The 18,883-nt window shown below is 39.9% G+C and overlaps 1 protein-coding gene across 3 annotated transcripts in view; it reads right to left on the reverse strand.

The window, feature by feature from the left end:
* Window positions 1–7,090: 7,090 nt before the first annotated feature.
* The window catches only part of KLF15 (KLF transcription factor 15), a 68,536-nt gene continuing 56,743 nt past the window's right edge, over window positions 7,091–18,883 (reverse strand). For all 3 annotated transcript variants that reach the window (XR_012498811.1, XR_012498809.1, XM_019719394.2), the window contains one exon: window positions 7,091–8,101. Coding sequence is in view for 1 of the 3 variants with exons in the window: in XM_019719394.2 (XP_019574953.2) it covers window positions 8,074–8,101 (28 nt within the window). In the remaining 2 variants the exon portion in view is untranslated. The remainder of the gene's footprint in view (window positions 8,102–18,883) is intronic.

Raw genomic sequence — 18,883 nt, forward strand, 5'->3', positions numbered from 1 at the left:
TATATATTTCAATTCTGGATTTTTTTTGAGTGGTTACCCTTAAGTTTATGTAAAAGAAAGTTTGATATTTAGAGTATTCCATTTTCTTCAGCACGCTTACTTTCTCCATTCCCATATTCGGTTCAGGCCTTTACTCTCCCCTTTTTGAGTTTTGGTTGCCACAAATTGTCCCTGTTGATGGTGGTCGAATAGCCTCCTTTAGTATTTCTTGTAGTGCAGGTCGTGTATTAGAAAATTCCCTCAGCTTCTGTATGTCTGGAAAGGTCTTTATTCCTCCTTCATATCTAAAGGATATCTTTGCTGGATATATTATTCTTGGCTCATGGTTTCTCTCTTTCAATAGTTTGAATATTTGGTTCCACTCCCTCCTGGCTTGTAGAGTTTCTGCTGAAAAATCTGATGATAATCTAATGGGCTTTCCTTTGTAAGTTACCGTCTTCTTTTCCCTGGCTGCCTTGAGGATTCTTTCTTTGTCGTTGATTTTAGACAGCTTCAATACAATGTGCCTTGGAGAAGGCCTGTTGGGATTGAGGTAACTAGGTGTTCTATTTGCTTCTTGGATTCGAGGGTCCAGTTCTGTCCACAAATTTGGGAAGTTCTCATCGACAATTTGTTTGAATATATTCTCTGTTCCTTCTCTCTTTCTTCTCCTTCTGGTATGCCCATTATTCTTATATTGCTCTTTCTGATGGAGTCAGAAAGTTCTTGTAGAGTTCTTTCATTTCTTTTAAGTCTCAAGTCTCTTTCTTCTTCTATTTGTCATTTCCAGGTTTCTATCTTCGATGTCACTGATTCTTTGCTCCATCTGGTCAACTCTACTACCTAAGCTGGTTATTTCATTCTTAATTTCTTCTATTGAGTTCTTAATCTCCAGAAATTCTATTTGGTTCTTTTTAAGATTTCAATCTCTTTCGTAAAATGCTCATGCTGTTCTTTGATTGAGTTTCTGAGTTCATTTAACTGCCTATCTGTGTTTTCTTGTATCTCGTTGAGTTTTTCAGAACTGCAATCTTGAATTCTCTGTCATTTAAGTCACATATTTCTGTATCTTTAAGTGCCTTCTCTGGAGATTTTTCACTTTCTTTCTGAGCTATCTTGTTGCCTTGGTTATTCATGGCGATTACTGGTTTACTATTTCTCTTCCTAGACATCTACAGGAGTGACTTCTGCAACAGGTTGATAGAAAGCGGTCTGTCTTTTGTTTGCCAGTACTTGTTGGTAGAATGTTTTATTATTTCTCCAACTGCAACTTATTTTTCTTCTCCCACACAGTAGTGCTATGTTTTCTCTGCACTATTCCAACTTCTCACACAATGGGGGGATTCCCTGGGAGACGGGCTTGTCCTCTGTTAATAGTTCGTCTAGGTCACAGGGCGCAGTGTCCCGGTGGGTATGCGGAGAACTTTTGATGTTCCAAAGCTCTTCCAGCTCCTGATTCAGAGCCCGTATATTTCAGCAGTTCTGTTTACTCCTGCAGGGATCCGCCCAGATAGGTGGGGTCAGAGGCGGGGTGAGTTGTGAGAGGTGGCCCAGAGCAATGGCGGCGACCACCACCACAGCCGGTCCTGCTTTGACAGCTCTCCCCTTTGCTGGAACTAGTTGGGCTGTGAATTTGTGTCTGCGGCCCACAGTTCTCAAAACAGCAAATTTTCTGTTGTTTTGATCTGACACTGCTACTGTTTCGCTTTTAGCACCAGGCAGGTGGGGGCGGGGCGAGCTCTGGGAGTGGGGGGAGGGAGGGGGCGGCTAGTCTCAGTGCCTAAGGCTCCGTTCTCTGCTCGGCAGTGTGGGCTTAAACCACCATTTTCAGCCTTTTTCCCTCAGTCTTTTCTCCGAGGTCTCTGCTGTGAGCGTTGGGTTCAGCCGTGTTATATGCTGTCCCCTCAGCCCTGTGGAGCCCTGGTGGAGCCCTAGCAGTCCGAGTTCTTCCCTCACTCGCAGCTGCGGTAGTTCCGGGAAGCAGCGAGCTGGGCGCACTGAGCTAGGTCTGCGTCCTGCGCCCACACAGCTCCGTCTCCGCGCACTTCTCCCTTTCCTCCTCCCTCCACTCGCGCGAATCTCCCACCTGTAGGTGAGTTCAGTCGGTAGTGGGCCTCTTCGTCTTGCCTGTCTGCTGTGCAGGGAGTCCTTTGTGGAGTTTTTGTTGTTTGATTCTTTGTAAATTCCAGGGGAGCTTTACAGAGGCTCACCTCACGCCGCCATTTTTCCGGAAGTCCTGATTTTTTCTACTTGTTCTATCAATTATTGAGATTGGGACATTAAAATGTTGGATTTGATTGTGAATTTATCTGTTTCTCCTTGAAGTTCTATCAGTTTCTGCCTCGTGTATTTTGAGGCTCTGTTATTAGGTACAAAAGTGTTTAAGGTCATTTGTTCTTGATGAACTGACTCTATCGTTATGAAGTGATGTTTTTTATTCTGGTAATATTCATTGTTCTAAAATCTGTTTTGTCTTACATTAATACAGCTAATTCATATTTCTTTTGTTTTGTGTTAACATGGTAGGTATATCTTTTCCCATCCTTTTGATTGTTACCTATTTGTGACTATATTTTTGAAATAGATTTCTTGTAGGTAGCATATAATTGATTCTTGCTTTGTTATCCAACATGGAAACCTCCATCTTTTAATTGCCATGTGAGGACCATTTGTATTGAATGTATTTATTAATATGATATGTTCCCTTTGATACTTGTTTTCTATTTGTTTCATGTTTATTTTTCTAGAATTCAGTATTTTTTATTATTTCACTTTATCTCTTTTGTTGGATTACTAGCTGTAACTCTTTATTTTGCTTTTTAGTGGTGGCTTTAGGATATGTAGTACACATCACTTAGTTTATTTCAAATGATATTATGTCACTTCAGTTATATTGTAAGAATTTCATAATAATTTACTTTCATTTCTCCCCTGCTAAGTTTTATGCTTTTGTTCTCCTACATTTTACCTATATTTATGTTATAAACCCCCAAATTATTGCTATTACTTTTGTTAAAAGCATCAATTAGCTTTTGAGGAAATTTAAATAATAAGAAAAACATCTGATATATTCTACCCATGTAGTTGGAATTTCCAATGCTGTTCGTTCCTTTGTATAATAGTATGGTCCCATTGGTGATTGATTCTCTCAGCTTTTGTATGTTTAAAATTTTCTTCATTTTTGTTTTTATTGAGTTCTACTGTGACAGTCTTCCCCTCCCTCCAATGTTTGGAAGATGTTTTTCCACTGTCTTCTCAACTACATTGTTCCCAACAAAAAAATATGGTTATCCTTATCTTTGTTCCTCTGTGTGAACATGTATTGTTTTTCTCTGGCTCCTTTTAAGATTTTTTTATAACTGGTTTTAAGCAATTTGATTATGATGTTCCTTGGTGTCATGTTCTTCATCTACCTTGTGCTTGGGGTTTGTTGATATTCTTGCATGTGCAGTTTTATGAAGTTTTTCAGTCATTATTTTTTCAGCTATCTTTTCTTTACTGGCCTTCCTCCCATTTGGGAAACTTAATTACACATTAATTAGGCCATTTGAAGTTTTCTCATAGCTAACTGATACACTCACTGTTCATTTAGTTTGTTTATTTTTATCTCTGTGTTTCATTTTACATGATTTTTATTGTTTTGTCTTCAAGTTCACTAATCTATTTTTCTGCAATGTATATAATCTGTCATTAGTTATATTTTTCATCTCAGATATTGTAGTTTTCACCAATAAAAGTTTGATTTGGGTCTCTACTTCAACTTTTAAGCACATAGGATACATTTGACCCTTGAACAATGTGGCGGTTAGAGGTGCTGAGCCCCCATGCTGCTGAATATCCATATACAACTTTTGACTTCCCCCAAACTTAACTATTAATAGGCTACTGTTGACTGGTAGCCTTACCAATAACATAAGTAATTAAGACACATTTTGTATGTTTTATGTATTATATACTGTATTCTTACAATAAAGTAAGCTAGAGAAAAGAAAATGTTATTAAGAAAATTACAAGAGAAAATACATTTACAGTTCTGTACTGTATTTATTGATACTATAAATTCATCTGTTTACAAGATGAATCATCTGTTTGTCAGTACTTACATCAATATTGTCTTATATGATACAAAACACTCTAGATATTATATGCATCACTAACATTAGACATAATAAATTAAAAGATAATGTGAAAAAGAAATTTATATTTCTTTACAGGTATACATTGATAATGAAGAAGAAGCAATATGATTGCTTTATAATAGCTAGTATAATTGGTATGATTGCTTCACGGTAGCCTAGCCTATATGCTAGTAAATAAATCATTATGAAATTCCTAGGGCACACAGTATTATAGTCATATTCAAAATACAGTATTGGAAACATTGCTACATTGTTTAAAACAACTTACCTGTGATGATAGCTCGAAATGCAGTTTCTCTCTCCAGTGAGAGAGAGACGTACTATATACAGTAATATAATTCTTTGAAAACAAGATTATGAAACAGTAAGAAAATACTTTATTAACTTTATATGAAATATCATTCACTTTATGCCTGTGTAAGGATAGACTATCCACTTCCATACTAGTCTTTACACACAATGATTTACATGATGAATCTTTAGGCGGTGATAGTGATGATGACACAAAAATGTCTCATACATTTCTTTCTGTACAATTATTAGATGTTCACATGAAGACACTCACACACATACACAACAGATAAGTTTATTAACTGTATGGCATGGGATTGTTATTTGCTATTCATTAAGTGGATCATCTTAAATGTCTTCATCATAGTCTTCGCACTGAATAGGCTGGGGGAAGGAAGAAGAGGAGGGGTTGGTCTTGCTGTCTCAAGGGTGGCAGAGATGGAAGAGGTAGAAGGGGAGGCAGGAGAGGCAGATCCTCAGTGTAGCTTTATGGAAATACATCATAATTTCTGTCTGACTTGTTTCCTTTTTCATTTCTCTAAAAATGTTTCTGTACAGTACCAATCCTTCTTCCACCATTTGGTTCAGTTTCAGTGCCCATAGCATAAAAGGGTCCATGTCACTAAAGAAGTCAAAAGGAGTTTGAATAGTCAGAACCCTTCTGCCAAATATCTAATGTCAATGTATTTTCCGGCACTGCTTCTTCTTCCACATCTTCTTCCTCATCATCTGGCACTGGTTTGAAAGCATTTATCTCCATCAAGTTGTCTTCTGTTAATTTCTCTGATGTGGTGTCTCTTACTCCTTGAATTTCTCCAAGATCCATATCTTGAAACCCTTCCCCATTTTTTCCCCCATATCCACAATCTCTTTCATGATTGAAAGAGTTTGGATCTGTTGTAAATACTATGAGGCCACGTACAACATCTGTATGCAGTTTTCTCCAGCAGGAATTTATTGTTTCAGACTTGATGACTTTCACAGATTTTTCTATAACAACAATGGTATCTTCAGTGGTGTAATCCTTCCAGAATTTCATTATGTTCTCTCTATCAAGGTCTCTTCCATAGTGTTGCAACCCTTTCCATAGAGTACCATGTGTAATGAGCCTTAGGGGTCCTTATGAGCCCTTGATCTAAAGGCTAAATTAGAGACAATTGTGTATATTTAGGGTAGCAAATGATAAAATAGATTAGTATCTACATATATTTTAAGCATTCATGAGCTACCTAACTTTTTCTTCCTCTTTCTTTTTCTTTCTTTATCTCTCTCTCTCTCTCTCTCTCTTTCTTCCTTTTTTGATATTTTTACACTGCGAAGTTTATCTGCAAGGTTTTTCAAGTTGTCACAAATTTCCAAAAAAATTTCCAACATATGTATTTTCAAAATTTGAATATAAATGGATCCACACAGTTCAAACCTGTGTTATTCAAGGGTCAACTATATAATTGTTGTAAGGCTCTGGTCTGATCATTCTAACATCTGTGTCAGTTCTGGATTAGTTTGATTGGCTGATTTTTCTTTATTAAGGGTTATGGGTAGAGGATTTTTTGTTTGGGTTTTTTTTTTTTCTTTGCATGCCTGATGATCATTTTGTTTGGGTACCAGACATTGTGAATTTTTCCATGTTAATGCTGGATATCATTGCATTCTAAAAATATTTGTAAATGTAGTTCTGTTACTGAATTAATGTACCTGGAAACAGTTTGATCATCTCATGTACTGTCTTTCAGATTTGTTAAGTGGAGCCAGAGCATCATTTAATTTATTGAAGCAAGACCATTCTGAGTACAGTATCTAATGCTTTGTGAATTACAGGTTTTCCAGTCTGACTTGTGGGAATAGGCACTAATTCCAGACATTTATGAGTACCAGGCACTGTTCCCTTTAATCTTTTCTTTTGGTTCTCCCCCCAGCCTTAGTTTCCTCACCTGCTGGCACTGACCACTTTACTGTTGAGGACTGGAGAGACTCTCTACCAATCTTCAGGGTTCTCTTCTGCGTAGCATTCTATCTGAGTTCCTCTTCCCAGCATCTCTGCCTGGAAACTCTCTCAAGGCAATAAGCTGGTCTTACTTCATTTGTTACCCACTTTTCAGGGATTGCTGTGCTTTACGACTTCATATCCAGTGTCTTGAATACAATTGTTTCTCATATTTTGTGTATGTTTGTAATTATTCATGCAGGAGGGCAAATTAAGTACCTGTTACTCCATTTTGGTTGGAAAGAAAGTCTGAGAAATGCTTTTGAAATTTTTGCCCTTCCATTCATTGAGTATGAGCTAAGAATACTAGTGGCTGCAAATAGCAGAAAATGTGATTATGCCTAAATCATTTACTGTTTACCCATGAGGTAGACTCTGTTAGTCATTCACCAATATCTCCTTTCTCTTTTCCCTTCTCAATATAGAACTCATAAATGTAAGTTGGACATATTATATTTCTCAGTCCACCAGGTACTAGGTGTGGTCATGTGACTAAGTTCTGTCAAATTTACTGTAAATAGAAATAGTGTTTGCAACTTCCAGGAAGTTTTGCTGCAGGGAGAAGACCTGCTCATCTCTTCTCTTTTTCTCTGTCTTACTGGCTGGAACCAAGTGTGATTGCTGGAGCTGAAACACCCATCTTAGACAACAAGAAAGTCACATGTTGAACCTGATCCCAGAAATCTGTGCAGCTATGTTTCCAGACGCGTATTTTTATTTTAATAAATGTATCAACATTTTTTTAACCATTTTAACTATTTTTAGTTGAACAATTCTGTGGCATTAAATACATTCATAACGTTGTGCAACCATCATCAATGTCCATCTCCAGAACTTTTTTTATCTTCCCAAACTGAAACTTTGTAGCCATTAAACAACTCTCCATTCCCCTAACCTGAGGCAAACACCATTCTACTTTCTGTCTTTATGGATTTGACTGCTATAGGACCTTTATATAACTGGAATCATATAATACTTGTCCTTTTGTGACTGGCTTATTTCACTTAGGATATGTTTTCAAGGTTTATTCATGCTGTAGCTTGTGTCAAAATTTTCTTCTTTTTAAGACTGAATAATATTCATTAAATGTATATACCACATTTTGTTTATCTGTTCATCCATTGATGGACACTTGGTTGCTTCCACCTTTTGGCTATTGTGAATAAAGCTGTTATGAACATGGATATACAAATATCTGTGCTAGTCTCTGTTTCACTTCTTTTGGGTATATACCATGAACTAGAATTGCTGGATCATATGGTAATTCTATTTTAATTTTTTGAGAATTCATCACACTGTTTTCCATAGGAGCTTCACTATTTTACATTCCCACTGGCAATGCACAAGAGTTCCAATTCTTCCACATCCTCACCAACACTTATTATTTTCTGGAATTTTTTTGGGGGGAGGGAGAGTGCATTTATTTTATGTATTTTTAAATTTTAATAAAACTAAAATTTTATTTTTGTTCAACATGCTTAATTTGGGTTCTTTGTTATTCACATCTGAACCTTCTAACAAATACAAAAAAACCCACAAGAATTATAAGGACAGATGAATTTCAGAGTTGGTCCATGATGCAGAAATACTATCAAGAACCCAACTCTTTTCATAATTATGCTTTGCCCTCCTTAGCATGTTGACTTTTCGTTTTCATACTTGGCTCCTCAGGGTTGCAAGTTAGCTGTCACAGATCCAGGCATCACATCTGTATTCAAGACAAAAAAAGGAAGAAAAGAGCAAATGATGGGAAATATGGATGATGTATTACAGAATTGTACACCTGAAACCTATGTAACTTTACTAACCATTGTCACCCCAGTAAACTTTAATTAAAAAAAGAAGAGAACTGTTCCCACTATTCTTATATGGCATCTGTCTATTTTATCAAGAAAGAAAAGGCCTTCTCAGAGCCCCTTTCACACTTCATGACTCAGGACCACACTACACGGCCACACTTACTGCAAGGAAGGCTGGGAAAGTGACCGTCTGCTTTACTAGTCTCTTTCATGGGAAGCAAGCAAGTGAGAAAGTGTTTGGGTATGGTTATTGGATTGGGCAACTCAACACTCTCTGCCCCACAAGACAGGGATTACAGTCATCTAAAAAGACAACGATTTGAAAACCCACATAGCTGAATGTAGACACTTTCTTCCTGGGAGGTTAGGAAGAAAAGAAAAAAAAGTGGGGGGAAATGTGTCTCTTAGACTATCTTTGTGATTCTCAAACTTGAGTGTGCAAAGGAGTTATTGATGAGATCTGCATGGAGAAATAAAGCTATTTGTACTTTATGAGTGGCTGAAGAGATTTTTGTGGATAACTTTGACTATATATACTTTTTTTATTTCTCCATTTACTGACTTAGATGCTAACTGCTGTGTAAGATATAGCCCTAACCCTATTTTTTCATTAAACTCTCATGCACACGAGGTATCAGGTATTCATTCAGTTTCAGAAGAAATTTTCTTCTCATGTTTTGTACTTTGTGAGTCAAAAGCCTTGGGAGGCTGATTATTTTGGGCATCAAAGAGACTCAGAGGTGTTTTCCAACCTCTCACTGCTGCACTTTCTTTCAAAAGACTAACAACAGTTCTGTAATCCTTACTCCCCTTGAAAGCCTATGAATAGAAATCCTGATGAATGTTGCTTAGGAGTCACACTGAGAAAAGCCACATTGTGGCAGCTTTTCCCAACCCCCAAAATATTTACTCCACGAAAATAAATGTGTAACCCGGATGTTGACTGGTTGAACCTCACTCCATACCCTGCTGAAGTCCAAAGTCCTCAGAAAGCTCCCCTGTGTCTAAAATCTCACAGCAACCTGGCCTCTCATTTTGGCATTAAATAGTCATTTTCTTTTACACACAAACACACACACACAGGCATACATATACACATGTATTCATGTGCACACAAATACACACGCATATGTACATAAACACCAAGCACACAGTGCAGGTACACACAAACACACATACATATACATATACACATGCACACACAAATACACATGCACATTTGCAAACATACACATGCATATGTTAAAAAACACATGTATACTTGTGCACACACACATAGACACACACAACCTACGTGAAGCCCAGTGTTCTGAAGCTCTGAGAGTGTTATAAACTGAATGTTTGTGTTCCCTACAAAATTCTATGTTAATAGGGTTGGAAGTCCTCGCCAGAGCAATCAAGCAAGAGAAAGAGATAAAACACATCCAAATTGGCAATGAAGAAGTCAAATTGTCACTCTTTGCAGATGACATGATGCTATATATAGAAAACCCTAAAGACTCCACCAAAAAGCTCTTAGAAGCAATCAACGATACAGTAAAGTTGCCGGTTACAAAATCAACATACAAAAGTCCATTGCATTTCTATATACTACCAATGAAATCTCAGAAAAAGAAATTTTAAAAAATTCCTTTTGCAATTGCAGCAAAAAGAATAAAATACCTAGGAATAAACTTAACCAAGGATGTGAAAAACCTGTATGCTGAAACTATAAGACATTTTTAAAAGAAATTGCAGAAGACAAAAAGAAATGGAAAGACATTCCATGCTCATGGATTGGAAGAATCAACATGGTTAAAATGGCCGTATTACGCAAAGCAATATACAGATTTAATGTAATCCCCATTAAAAACTCCAATGGCATTTTTTAAAGAAGCAGAACAAAAAAATCATCAGATTTGTTTGAAACCACAAAAGACCCCAAATAGCCAAAGCAATTCTAAGAAAAAAGAACAATGCTGGGTATCACACTCCCCAACTTCAGTCTGTACTCCAGGGAAACACTAATCAAAACAGCATGGTATTGGCAGAAAAATAGGCACATAGACCAAGGGAATAGAATTGAGAACCCAGAAATAAAACCACATAAATATGGACAGATAATTTTTGACAAAGAAGCAAAAAACATGCAATGGAGAAAAGACAGCCTCTTCAATAAATGGTGGTGGGAGAATTGGAAAACCATGTGCAAAAGAATGAAACTGGGCTGCTATCTGTCACCATGTACCAAAATTAACTCAGAATGGATCAAAGACTTAAGCAGAAGACCTGACACAATAAACAGCATAGAAGAAAACATAGGTACTAAACTTATGGACCTTGGGTTCAAAGAGCATTTTATGAATTTGACTCCAAAGGCAAGGGAAGTAAAAGCTAAAATAAACGAATGGGACTCTATCAAACTTAAAAGTTTCTGCACAGCAAAAGAAACCATCAACAAAATAAAGAGGCAACCAACTGAATGGGAGAAGATTTTTGCAAATAGTGCCTCCAATAAGGGGCTGATATCCAAAATATACAAGGAACTCATGAAACTCAACAACAAAAAAACAAACAACCCAATTGAAAAATGGGCAGAGGACCTGAAGAGACATTTCTCCAAAAAGGACAAATAAATGGCAAATAGACATATGAAAAAATGCTCAACATCACTCATCATCAGAGAAATGCAAATAAAAACCACAATGAGATATCACCTCACCCCAGTCAGAATGGCTATCATCAATAAAACAAACAGTAACAAGTATTGGAGAGGCTGTGGAGAAAAAGGAACCCTTGGTGAGAACGCAGACTGGTGTAGCCGCTATGGAAGGCAGTGTGGAGGTTCCTCAAAAAATTACGAATAGAATTACCATATGACCCAGCAATCTCTGTCATGGGTATCTACCCAAAAAATCTGAAAACATTTATCCATAAAGACACGTGTGCTCCAATGTTCATTGCTGTTTTATTTATGGTGGCCAAGACATGGAAACAACCAAAATGTCCTTTGATAGATGAATGGATAAAGAAGTTGTGGTATATATACACAACGGAATACTATTCGGTGGTAAGAAAAGATGAAATAGGACCATTTATGACAACATGGATGGATCTTGAGATTATAATGCTAAGCGAAATAAGTCAGACGGGAAAAGTAGAGAACCATATGATTTCACTGATAGGTGGTATATAAACCAAAAACAACAAAAGAATAAGACAAGCAAATGAGAAACAAAACTCATAGACATAGACAATAGTTTAGCGGTTACCAGAGGGGAAGGGATTGGTAGATGAGGGTAAAGGGGATCAACTATATGGTGATGGAAGGAGAACTGACTCTGGGTGGGGAATACACTATTTGATTTATAGAGGATGTACTATAGAATTGTATACCTGAAATTTATATAACTTTACTAACAATTGTCACCCCAATAAACTTTAATTTAAACAAACAAAACAAACAAACAAAAACACACAATATTTTTCTGATCTATGAATACAAAAATAAATAAATAAAAATTCTATGTTGAAATCTAATCCCTCATATGATGGTATTTCAAGGTGGGACCTTTGGGAAGTAATAGATCATGAGGGAGGAGCCCCCATGAATGGGATTAATGCCCTCATAAGAAAAGACCAGAGAGCTAGCCATGTAAGGGCACAGTGGGAAGACAGCAGGGTGCAAGTCAGGAAACAGGCCATCTCCAGAACACAACTATGCTACACCTTTGGATTCCCAGTCTCTGGAACTGTGAGAAATAAATTTCCATTGTTCATAATCCACAATGTTTACAGTATTTTGTTAAAGCATCTGGGCTGACTAAGACAGGGAGTGAGAGAAAACTGAGAGAACATTTGCACTGAGGAACAACAGCTACCACCATCAGTGGGCATAGTTGATTATAAAGAGCCCTTTGGATTCCCTCTCTCCACAATTTCTCCACAGACCTTCGCTCCTGTAGTCCCGCCCTACACCATTCTCTCACTTTGGCCCAGTCTTATACCATCTCCCTGGCTCATGGGCTCCTTCTTTCTTACCTCTCTTCTCTCACCCATTCCTCATGGATTAAAGCTGTCTCGCTGCCTTGTTGCATGCACATCAATTTCTCTGCTACCTATTTAGATTTAGTTGAATTATTCCAGCACAATATCATTTCTCTCCTTATGCACCAATGTACTCTTAACAAGATATTTTCCCAATAAATGCTCCCTAAGTGGAATTCTGGTGATTTTCCACTTTCATTACAAAAGCCTGGAAGACAAGCTCCCCTGAGCAATGCCAAATCCAGATCCCAGACTGGTGCCCATCCAGCCTTCCAGCCCTGGCCAGACACTCAACTGAGGGTTTGTTCCACATGGTCCCTTCTCCCAAGGAACTTAACCCCACCCCTCCTTCCAAAAGCACAGGCTTCTTCTCCCCAGTCTCTACCTTAGCCCTTCCCGGTCTCTAGCCATGGGACGTAGACCAACATCTAATACGGCCCACAGAGATTCCCTTTAGGAGGCTGACCAGGGACCAGTGAAGAAGCTGAGTATTAGGAGGTGACGCAGCCTGTCAAAACAAACATGTGGCTGCCATTTTGAAGAAGTGAGAGAAATAATCATGGTGATGGTTATAGGCAAGCTTCTAGAGTAGATGTTTTGTTTTTATTTTATTTTTTTTTTTAAAGATTTTATTGGGGAAGGGGAACAGGACTTTATTGGGGAACAATGGTCAAATTGTTGTCCTTTCAATCTTAGTTGTGGGGGGTTCTGTTCAGCTTCAAGTTGTTGTTCTTTCAGTCTTAGTTGTGGAGGGCGCAGCTCAGCTCCAGGTCCAGTTGCCGTTGCTAGTTGCAGGGGGTACAGCCCACCATCCCTTGTGGGAGTCGAACCGGCAACCTTGTGGTTGAGAGGACACGCTGCAACCAACTGAGCCATCTGGGAGGCAGCTCAGCTCAAGGTGCCGTGTTCAATCTTAGTTGCAGGGGGCAGAGCCCACCATCCCTTGCGGGAGTCGAACCGGCAACCATGTGGTTGAGAGGACAGGCTCCAACCAACTGAGCCATCCGGGAGCTCAGCAGCAGCTCAGCTCAAGGTGCCGTGTTCAATCTTAGTTGCAGAGGGCAGAGCCCACCATCCCTTGCGGGACTCGAGGAATTGAACTGGCAACCTTGTGGTTGAGAGCCCACTGGCCCATGTGGGAATCGAACCGGCAGCCTTCGGAGTTAAGAGCACGGAGCTCTAACCGCCTGAGCCACCGGGCCGGCCCTAGAGTAGATGTTTTAAAGAGACATCCCAGGACCCAACTTAGTCATTGCACATCCTCCCTCATCACCTCATTGCTGAGGAGGGTCACCTACAGCAGCACAGCCAGAAGACACAGCTACATATAGTTTTGTTTGTTTTTGAGAAATGGAACCAACATTTAAAAACCAGAATGTTTTGCATAAAAGTCAGGATCTTTAACATGTCTTTAACAATCAGAAGCTCTCTACTGGAGCTGAGAAAGACCTGTTCCCGTAGACTGGACTCCATCTCCTACTGGCCAGCACCCCCACTATGAGTATCTCTTATCCATCATCAGCTTTACTCACTTCCCAGCAGGGGCCACATGAACATCAGATGCCAGTGACATTCCCAACAGTAGACTTGACAGGTTTTTCCAGTCTGCCTCTCACCCTGACACGCCATGTCTCCCAGGCCTCAGCAGTTCTGTCCCTGCTCTGTCGCCCTGGCCTCAGGACAGTCTGGCCAACTAAAAATGGGGGGAAAAACAGCATACCAGTCACAAGTTGAGGTCCGCAACATGAGCAGAGGAAGAGCCTGGCTGAACTGGGCCAATTGCTGGTTGGCTTTCTGCACTAACACATAATGTGATCTCCCCAGAAGTGAACTCTGAGATGGATGTTGATGTGCAGGACGTGTGCTGCCCTGGAGAGCAACACCCACTGAAGGCAGAAAGGAGGCAAACTATCTTAGTGAGCTCAGGCTGCTGTAACAAAATGCCACAGACTGCACAGCTTAAACAACATTTATTTCTCACAGTTCTGGAGTCTGAAGATCCAAGATCAAGGTACCAGTTGATTTGGTTCCTGGTTTGCAAATAGATACCTTCTTGCTGTGTACTCATGTAGCAGATCAGCTCTCTCATGTCTCTTCTTATAATGGCACTAATCCCTTTTGTGGATGCTTCCCCTTTATGGCCTCTCTCCTCCCAAAGGCCCATCTTCTAACACCATCACACTAGAGCTTAGGGCTTCAACATATGAAGTTTAGGGGAACACAGACATGCAGATGTTTGTACAAACATTGGTGGAGAGATAAGTTGAGCAGGAATGCACACCTGGCACAGACCTCAGCCAACTTGTGGGGGCCTCTGGAGCTGGTGACTTGCAGAGTTGTTCCAAGTGGGGAGACAGGGCCAGGCCTCTGAGATCTGTGGTGAAACAGAGATCGAATCAGAGCACTAACTTCACTTCAAGATGGCTAGGTGGTAAAGAGGCAGGGCCTGGATTCAAATAAGGCTGGCCAGGAAGCTGGTGTTGAAATCTAGGAAGAGGTGACAGGAGGGGGAGGGAGATGAGGACATGAAAGGACTCACAGCCTGTTTAGGTGTGTGGGAACAAGAATCAAAGAGAAGATCACCAGTCCAGGTGTTGGGATGGGTGGGTGCCATTGACTCACATAAGAAATATTGCATGAAGAATAGACTTGGGAGAAGAAGAAAAAAGTTAGAGATATCACACTACTTGATATCAAACTATATCACAATGCTATAGTAATCAAAACAATATGGTATTGGCATAAAAACAGACACATAGATCAATGGCACAGAAAAGAGAGCCCAGAAATAAACCCACACTTATATGGTCAATTAATCTCTGACAAAGGAGACAAGAATATACAATGGGGTAAAGACACTCTGTTCAATAAATGGCATTGGAAAAACTGGTCAGATACTGACAAAAGAAAAATGAAACTAGACCACCTTCTTACACCACATACAAGAATAAACTCAAAATGGATTAAAGACTTAACTGTAAGACCTGAAACCATAAAACTCCTAGAAGAAGATATAGGCAGTAAACTCTCAGACACTGTTCTTAATAATATTTTTTTCTGATATATTACCTCAGGCAAGGGAAACAAAAGAAAAAATAAGCAAATGGTACTACATCAAACTAAAAAGGTTTTGCACAGCAAAGGAAACCATCAACAAAACAATAAGGCATCCTATTGAATGGGAGAAGATATTTATCAATGATACATCTAATAAGAGGTTAATATCAAAAATTTATGAAGAACTAAAACAACTCAACACCAAAAACCAAATAATCCAATTAAAAATGGGCAGAAGACCTGAATAGACATTTCTCCAAAGAGGACATAACAGATAGCCAATAAACAAATGAAAAGATGCTCAACATCACTAATCATCAGAAAAACGCAAATTAAAAACACAATGAGATATCACCTCACACCTGTCAGAATGGCTATCATCAATAAACCAATAAACAACAATTGTTGGCGAGGATGTGGAGAAGAAGGAACCCTCATACACTGTTGGTGAGATTGCAAATTAGTGCAGCCACTATGGAAAACAGTTTGGCGGTTCCTCAAAAAATTAAAAACAGAACTAGAACTACCTTATGACCCAAGAAGTCTACCATGGGTACTTGTCCAAAGAAGTCCAAAACACCAATTCTAAAAGATATATACACTCCTATATTCATTGCAGCATTTATTTACAATAGTCAGGATATGGAAGCAGTTAAGCGCCTATCAATAGCCGATTAGATAAAGAAGAGGTGGCACACATATACAATGGAATGTTACTCAGCCATAGGAAGAATGAAATCTTGCCATCTGCAAACAACATGGATGGACCTAGAGGGTATTATGCTAAGTGAAATAAGTCTGACAGAGAAAGACAAATACCATATGATTTCATTTACATGTGGACTCTAAAGAAGAAAATAAACAAAACAGAAACAGACTTATAGATACAGAAAATAAACTGATAGTTGCCAGATGGGATGGGTGTTGGGGGTTGGGTGAAAAAGGCAAAGGGATTAAGAAGTACAAATTAGTAGTTACAAAATTAGTAGTGACTGCAGGGATGTAAAGTATAGCACAGAGAATATAGTCAATAATATTGTAATAACTATGTATGGGGCCAAGTGGGTACTAGACTTATGGTGGGAATCACTTAATAAGTTAGATAAATGTCTAACCATTATGCTATACACCTGAAACGAATATAAAATAATATTGAATGTCAACTGTAATTGAAATTTTTTTAAAAAGGAATAAACTTGGGAGGAAAGAGTGCTATCAGAAATTAATGGAATAATTAAATAATCTATAATAAAAATATATAAGAACCTCAATGAAGGGAATGAGGGAAATGGTTCTGGCCTAAATAACTTTGGAAATAAGTGGAGACTCAGAATAATGGCAAGAGAGCACATTAGCACAGTCGTCAGTTGGTGACATTGTTTGCTATGGGTGAACAAGTCTAACGCCCCTGTACATGTACCTGGAACTATACAGTTAACTAAGTAAATAGATAGCAGGCAGTGAGAGCCAGGTTTCTAACTGTTGACATAAGAGTTTACAGACAAGCCAGGGGAGAAGGCTAGAATGATCCATGTCTAGTGGATTAGAGTTGGAGACATCAGGATGAGGTCATGTTTAGCTTAATATACAGATGGCCACATCTGTAGAAATACTTATAGATATATCTATATGCCCAGGTTAATAGACACATATATATTTCTTTGTTCTGCTAGTTGGAAGGGTCCAGAAGCAACGGCACTCTCCTAGCACAGCCAACACCCTACCTTGGTTTCTCCAACAGAAGGAACAGGGCTCCCTGGGAAAATGGCTTATTCCAGAGTTGGGGCAGGGAATGTATGGGAATGACCATGGGACCTCTTATGGTGCCAGAAAGTAAGGAAGTGCTCAAAAACAAAGCCACAATGATGAGGGCATACTACAGGGACCCAGGAGCCAACTGAAGGAGCTCCCAATGGCAAAAACTGGAAAAATTTGAGCGACAAAATAAATAATGTAATATTGGATTACAACCAGAGTATAAAATATACACATGTGAGTTCTGGGACTCATGTTCCAGAGAAGCCTCCTGCCCCAGGCCTGCAGGCTCTGCCCTTAACTACAAACTTAGGGGTTGTTTCACACCGGCTACTGAACGAGAGTAACCCTGGCGTCTGAGAGCTTGGGAGGTGCTACCACAGCTCCTCCCTAGTGACCTACCAAGCTCAAGGAGTTCTCACAAGGATTGTATCAGTCAGTGTAGGCTCTATAACAAATACCACAGACTGGGTTAAATAACAGACATTTATTTCTCATAGTTCTGGAGGTTGGAAGTCTGAGATCAAGGTACCATCATTGTTGGTTGCTTCTCTCCTTGGTTTGCAGACAGCCCTCTTTTCTCTGTGTCCTCACATGTCCTCCCTCTGTACCTATCTGTGTCCTAATCTCTTCTTATAAGGACACCAGTCCTATTGGGTTAGGGCCCACCCTAGTGACTTCATTTTAACTTAATTGCCTCTCTAAAGGCCCTATCTCCAAATACAATCATACCTGAGGTACTGGGATTAGGACTTCAACACATGAATGGGATGGGGGCACAATTAGCCCATGCCAGGAGCCTCCCACACAGTCACTCTCCTTCTGTGGGCAAGGCCTCATGCAGTTTTCACCCTGCTCTCCTGCACTTGCTCAGGCTCCCCCTGTCTACTGCCACCTCCACCCACAATAGGAGGCCAGTTTCTGCTAGGTGTGTCCACATTCTCTAATGGCCACCCTCATGGTGCCAGGGCAGCGCTGAGTCCTGGGTTAAGGCAGAGGATGATGGTCTTCCCCTGGCTCTGTGCCACACTGTGTCATGAGCCTCACAACAGCTCACCTGGTCCACATCTTCAAGGTCCCTGCTATGCATGTCTGCCACTTCCAGCCATTGTAGCTGCTCCAGAATCTCACCCACAGCAGATTTCAGAAGTTTGAGCCCAAGCCAAAGGGCCTTTGGTATGCTCTCTCCTCCTCGTCCTCTTCCCAAGCCAAGGGTCTTCCCCCTGGAGGGATGTATAAGCTCCACCATGTATAAGCAGATGTAAGTTAGACCCTGGGAAAGTCATGGAAGGCACTTCATCTGGGCTCCTGAGCTCTGCCAGCCCACGGTTCCCACGCATATCTCCCACCTTGTAAAGTCACGGCTATCCCTTCCTGAGCTCTCTATCCATTCCCATCAACCCAACTCAGAACAGGGGAAAGAACCCTAGGCCTGAGCTGGAACAGCACAGCCTTCTCTTGCCTTCGGTCATGCTCCAGGCCACAGCATGTATTCCCACCCCTCCTCTGGAACCATACTCCCAAGCTTCCTTCAAGGGGAGAGAACCTTCTATATGCTGATGCTTTTCTCTCCCAGGGCTCAGAACTTTACTTCTCCTGACTTTCACTAACCTCTGTGAAGGTCAGCCAGGTCCAAGGACAGTGGACAAGGTAGGAACGTGGAGATGAGTATAGAACTCCCGCACCCCAGCCTGAACCTGCTCAGCTCAGTGTTTGTTGAGCCCCCTTCCTGTTTACTAAGGAGTCTTGAGTAAGCCAGGAAAATGGCAAAGCCCCATTTCCCTTTCTTATTAGCTTGCTTAATGTGGGGCCTCAGCTGGTCCAACCAGTTCCCTATCAGCAGTAAATAGTTG

This window comes from Rhinolophus sinicus, linkage group LG09 (genome assembly GCF_036562045.2).
Source record: "Rhinolophus sinicus isolate RSC01 linkage group LG09, ASM3656204v1, whole genome shotgun sequence".
NCBI classification, from domain to species: Eukaryota; Metazoa; Chordata; class Mammalia; order Chiroptera; family Rhinolophidae; genus Rhinolophus; species Rhinolophus sinicus.